General features: G+C 39.2%; 1 protein-coding gene across 1 annotated transcript in view; it reads left to right on the top strand.

Moving 5' to 3' along the window:
* The window catches only part of EPSTI1 (epithelial stromal interaction 1 (breast)), a 75,318-nt gene that overhangs the window by 16,333 nt on the left and 52,985 nt on the right, over positions 1-6,000 (top strand). Inside the window, exons 3-5 of the mRNA XM_012723197.1 lie at positions 491-574; positions 4,035-4,108; positions 4,798-4,881. Of these exons, the coding sequence (XP_012578651.1) occupies positions 491-574; positions 4,035-4,108; positions 4,798-4,881 (242 nt within the window). The remainder of the gene's footprint in view (positions 1-490; positions 575-4,034; positions 4,109-4,797; positions 4,882-6,000) is intronic.

The raw sequence follows: 6,000 nt of genomic DNA, 5'->3' as shown, positions 1-6,000 counted from the left end.
AATTTATTTATGCATACAGAACTGGGGTCAGAGGTGCAGGGGGTGGTGAGAGATTCATCAGAGACAGAGTGGGGAGCAGAACAGGCAGATTGACAAAGTGCACTGCTAAAGGAGAGGTCTGCTGTGCCATATAGATCACCTCCGGGGCAGGGGGTCAAACTCATGCTGAAGCAGCTGCAGCTACGTTGCAGTGCTGTGTCCTAATCTGTTGTGCCACCAGGGAGGCCCACTTAACATGAATTTATGTAAGATTTTAAGAATGCTAGGAAGGGAGAAAAAACTAAATTTAATAGTTCAGGCTGTTCCTCAGATTTGCACCTTTTGTGCCGATCCTTAGAAGAGTTGCAGGGTAGGCACAGGGGATCCTGAGGGATTAGGACTAAATGGTGTAGTTACGGGTCCTCTGATAGCTGTTTGTTATGGTTTCAAGGGACCAGTTTGCTTTTCACACTCTAATAATGAACAATTTGGTATTTCTCACTTGACTTAGTTGCTGAGAAGGAACTGGAGAACCTGGAGAAGTGGAAGGAGCAACACAGAGCAAAGCCAATTAACCTGGCGCCGAAGAGGCTAGGTAAGCCTGCAGACCTGTTGTCTGAAAGGGGGAGCACAGGGCCACCCACGGATCCTGTTAGCACCTCACCTTCATGTATTTGAATGGATGGTGTAGGTTGTTGGGTCACTATTGCTTGGAATGGTATGAATTTAATGTTGAAACTCTTATTAAGTATGCAGAAATGTTGTTCTTGATTTTCTGGAAGGATCAGATATGAGATGTCACAGTGAACTGGGATACAAGCACTGGCTTAATAGCCAAATAATTCAGAGCCTCTTGAATAAAGATCAGCTCTGAAGAAACTTATCTGGGGGCTGCATACACCTTGTCATAGCCAGGGGCGGGAGGGATGGTGTGGAACAAAAGCTATTACAGCATATTAATCATGGCAGTTAAATGACATTATGAAAAATATTAATGGAGAGTCAATCGTAAAGCCCAGATGAGAGTGAAGTAGGGACTCAGTGTTGGGAGTAAAGAGTCACATATGTATTCACTATACAAATAGAGACCCCTAGGCTTCTGCTGGCCTCCTGCCCTACAGAATCATCTGCAGATGCTTGGATCATTCAGTGGGGATGCCACCTTATGGGAATCACTCATATCCTTGCTTCCCTTTTCTGTTCCATCATCAGCTGAGAAATTAAAGAGCTGGATACATGATTTCCATAGATTTAGTTATTACAGAGTTAGAAGTCACTTACTATCCCAGTAATTTTAGAGAAACATTTTTTCCAGGTGAAAATAAATAAGCTAATTGAAAATCATGTTATGAACACAATAATATTATCAGTAACATCTCACATTTTTATGAAAGGTGTCAATGTCATCTTTATGCTGGAAAAACAATACAATTTGAGGGATTGAACCAGAAAATAGTTCTGTCCTTCCCAAATGAGTCCTTCAAAACAGCTATTCTAGACTAGTTTTTCTCATATTCTTTGTGTGAAATTAGATTTTTGTTTGTTTTTCTCAAATAATTCAGTTTTCCAGCAAATTCTAGGTACAAACCTTTCCCAATCATCACTATTCAGTCTTACGCACTGGTCAACATTTGGTTATTAATGGGGATTACAGTTTCCCCCTTCTTTGGCCCTGGACTGCTTTTGGGTTGAAAACCACAAAGGATAAAAGGCATGGCTGAAATTTTCTCCATTGAGATTCTGGCCCTTTCCAGGTCAAAGGGAGAAGGGGAAACTAAGAGCTAAGGGGTCCCTAATGCACTGATTTCAGTTTCTTACCGCACCTCCCCCTCCCAGGATCTGTGTGTTCTGCAGGTCCCTGCTGCCAGCCATCTGGCCATCCATCCCTCTCCAGGGGTTTCCTAAAAGAGATGACACACTTTCTGCTGGCAGCACTAGGCCTCCCAGGTGGCCCTTTTGGCTGCCTTGCCGGGCTGGATTGTTACTCTACGTGGCCTCCTGGGCACCTTAAATTGGCCCCTCTCATGACAACTCAGATTGGGAATATAGAACCCAGGCTCTTTGTTAGCAGCCACCTCTTGGTGGTGAAATGTCTGAGTAGCGATCTGAAGACAGCCTTAGGCCTTTAGACTTTGCCTTTTCTGGGGTAAGTTCCCTAGGATCCTTAGTTTTGGAGATTATAGTTTGAGATAGCCAAGTAATTTTCTTTAAGCCTTTCTTGTTCATCTTGACATAAAGATTCCTTCTTCCCCAAACATGACCATAGAAATGGAGTTCACAAAGACATTTTTTCCCAGATTCCCAGTCTTTTTTTTTTTTTTTAATTTATTTATTTATGCATACAGAACTGGGATATAGGGTAGAGGCACAGGGGCAGTGAGAAGATTCACCAGAGACAGAATGGGGAGGAGAACAGGCAGATCAATGAAGTACACTGCTGAGGGGAGCAGTGGGCGGGTCAGGAGAGGTCTGCCACACTACGTGGACCACCTCCCTGGCCAGAAATCGAGCTCATGCTGAAGTGGCTTTAGCTGTGTAGTGCTGTTCTTTAACCCACTGTGCCACCAGGGAGGGTCCCAGTCTCTTTTGATTTCATCAGCCACATCTGTAGGGCAAAGGAAGTCGTAGTTAAGGTTCCCAAACTGGTTTTCAGTTACCCCATGAAAGGGCCCTATTTCTTCACTTGGTATTTGGAGTATTAGCACCTAGAGTCTTAGAACCTTAGCTAAAAGTGAGCACAAAGCTCATTGTAACTTTCTGTTATGGGATGTATCTAGCAATAGCCATTAATATGTGTGTAGGAAGAGACTGGGCATTAAAAAGAAAAATCTTGAATGCAGTGAACATTCAGATGAGGTTTGAACAAAACTTACAAATACTTAAGTATCTTTTGCCATATTTTTCTAATTCTCAACTCTTCTGAGTTTTCTATACCTTAAAATATCAGCATTGTTGTAGGAGATACTGATAGTAAAGGTAATATTAGATAAAAGCTTCAACAGTCTTCACTCTCTCATCTCCCAACCCCATTACCTATACCAGAGACAGAAGTCCAAAGATACACAGGCATTATTTATCTTTTGAGATTTAGAAGAAAAGTTGCCCATAGTGTCTTTATCAGTTCAATTACAAAAATTATGGAGAAAACAAGTTGTTCTAATGTATCTTCTGTGAGAATGAATCTTGCAGAGAACAGACAAGATTTTTGACCAAAGCACAGGGAGCACTATTTCAAAGGGATTCTTGTGATTCAAACACCAAGCTTACATAAACACTGAGAGATCCCTAAACCGCAATTGTTAAATGACTCTCAACCTCTTAGGATTTAATTAGTGTGTACATATATAATGTAGCACTCATATTTTTCCTTCGAATATCTAAAGAAAAAAGTGGATAGTATGAACTGATAGTTACTAGCTAGAATATTTTCATTGTACTTTTAAGAATATAGCTGTAAAAATTATATACTTGTCTAATGGCAAACCCCCTGAGAGCTGTTTGAGTTTTGCTACTTGAATATAGGGTAAGAGAGTCAAAAGAAGAATAGTAATGGAAGTGTCATTGAATAATCATATTTAAGCTGGAGGACTCTACTAGAATTCAGGACAGGCTTTATTTCTTATTTAGCATAAATGTTCAGGTATGATTTCAATCTACATGAAAACTTGAAGGCTTACATGATTGAAAATCACATGATTGAAAACCCTTAGAAGGATCATCCCTGTCTTTCAAGAATATGGCTGTGTACAGTTTTTTCTCTCATTTTTATTTTTTGAGGTTGTACTGGTTTACAATACTGTATATGATTCAGAGGTATAAGATCACACACTTTAGGTATAAGTTACCACACCATGCCAACACCACTGTATTCTCTTTTAAACAGTTACCATATCTAAATTTTTTATTAAGAAAGCTGGTTTTGTCCTGATTTCTAGGTGGATGAAAATGCTAAAAAAATTCATAGTATAGACATAAAGTGTATTAATTAGTCCTTGATGGCTGACATTTCAACTTAATATTCATGTTTCACCTTTTTGACTATTTTTTCCCCTTAGGTGGAAGCCAATCAGAGGCTGAAGTCAGGCAGAAACAACAACTACAGCTGATGCAATACAAATACCAGCAAAAGGTCAGAATCCATCTCTTTTAGTTTAATTTTGGCAAGGAATTTGAATAGCAGCAGTTTCATGTAAGCATGAAATTACACAGTAACTTTACCAAAAGCATAAAACCTTTCAACCAATTGCAAAGGAAAACTCTCAACATCAAAAAATAAAACAAACAAAAAATAAAACAAACAAAACAAAACAAAAAACACAAAAAAAGCAGGATGTGAGAAATAATTAGGTAAATATCCAGAATTCTTATCCAAGAGATTTATCAGTCAGCAGGATCCTTGACTAAGAATTTTTTTTAATTTAACTTTAGTATGTTTTGAATATTTTGTTTCCAAGAGCATGGATTTGTTTACCTCATGAAAATAGTGCAAAAAGAAAGATCTAAGATGTACAGTGATTTCCAAATAGACTCCAAGTTTTACAACATGGCAATGGCAAAATGATTTGCCCTTCCTCCTTCCTACCTTAGGGTGGTGGGAAAGTGGGGAATGACAGAAACCAAGAAATACAAAGAGAAATTTTATGAGCAGGGGGGTGTAGCCTGACTGTTCTCTGACCAAAGTAGCCTGGCTACAAACCTATAATCAGTTAGAGAGAGCACGAACAATACCATCATTTGCTGTTCATCGTAATTTCGTGTTCCAGAGGTTCCCAGTGAAAAACTAACTATTTTGTTCTCTGTGATCTCAATATGATTTAGCTAAAAAGAGAGGAATCTAAAAGAATCAAGAAGGAAGCTGAAGAAGCTGAAATAAAAACAATGAAGATGGTTCAAAGAGAGAAGGTAAAGTGGGAAAAGGATGGCTAGCTCACATTTAATGAGCACTTGGGATGTACCAGTTCTCTTCTAGATGCTGTACATATTTTAACTCACTTAATCCTCACACTAACCCTATGAAGTGTGTATTATTCTTAGTACTCAAGTTTGCTAGTGAGAAAACTGACACAAAGGCTAGATTACTAACCCAGGCTCAGAGTCATCCCTGCATAGGGATGTAAGGCTCAAGTTCAGGCGTACTGACTTCTGGGCTAGAGTTCGTATCACCACATGGTCGAAACGACCAGGTTAGTGCTCAAAACGGAAGCTGTATATTTGGCTTCATGGCAAGGCAGTAATAACAACAGCAATCAGTGATATACTTCCATATTTACATATACATATTGAAATTTCCAGGGTATGAAAACATAAATGTATCTTCCTTACTGATAAAGAAGAAGTGTGAATTTGCATTTCAGTATTAGTGAGGCAGTGTATTCTCAACCTCGATGTTTAAGGCTTTGATACTCATTTGGGCCTTAGGAATGTTTTCAGAAATACTCATCTGCAAAAGGGTCCCATTCCTCCTGTTTTCTCTCCTTCTCATGTCCTAGGCAGTGATAGTTTTCAAATAGTGAGATTTGACGGTAAGAGGACTTCTGATACTGAACACCAAGTTGATGGCTACTGCAGTTTTATGTCATGGAGACACAAGCTCTATTTCTGTTGTCTGTCTACAGATTTCTCTCTGTCCCTCCTTCCATTGCTTTCAGATCTTCTTTTAAAGATTAAGTGTGCACCCTCCCCTGTGGTGCAGTGGGTTAAAGCAGCACCACAAAGCTAGCTGCAGCTGTTTCAGCACAAGTTTGACCCCTAGCCAGGGAGGTAACCCACATAGTCTAATGAAATGCTGGAGGTATTAATAAACAGTATTTATAAAATTTGATTCAGCAATCTATTTCCAGTTGATCGAGCAGCTATATTCTTTGAACATATTTTTGCTACAATACTATTTTTAAACCAGTCTTCCTTGCTTTATACTACAAGAATATACTCTAGTCTATATTATTTTTGATTCAAATTCTTTTCCTCCCTCCTCATTTCTTTCTTCAAAGGTAGGTTCACACTTGGATCCTGTGATGGTAG

This window comes from Condylura cristata, unplaced genomic scaffold, assembly GCF_000260355.1.
Source record: "Condylura cristata isolate star-nosed mole 26May11 unplaced genomic scaffold, ConCri1.0 scaffold00010, whole genome shotgun sequence".
Lineage (NCBI taxonomy): Eukaryota > Metazoa > Chordata > Mammalia > Eulipotyphla > Talpidae > Condylura > Condylura cristata.
The sequence above is the reverse complement of the archived record's forward strand: the minus strand, read 5'-3'. Positions and strand labels throughout refer to the sequence as shown.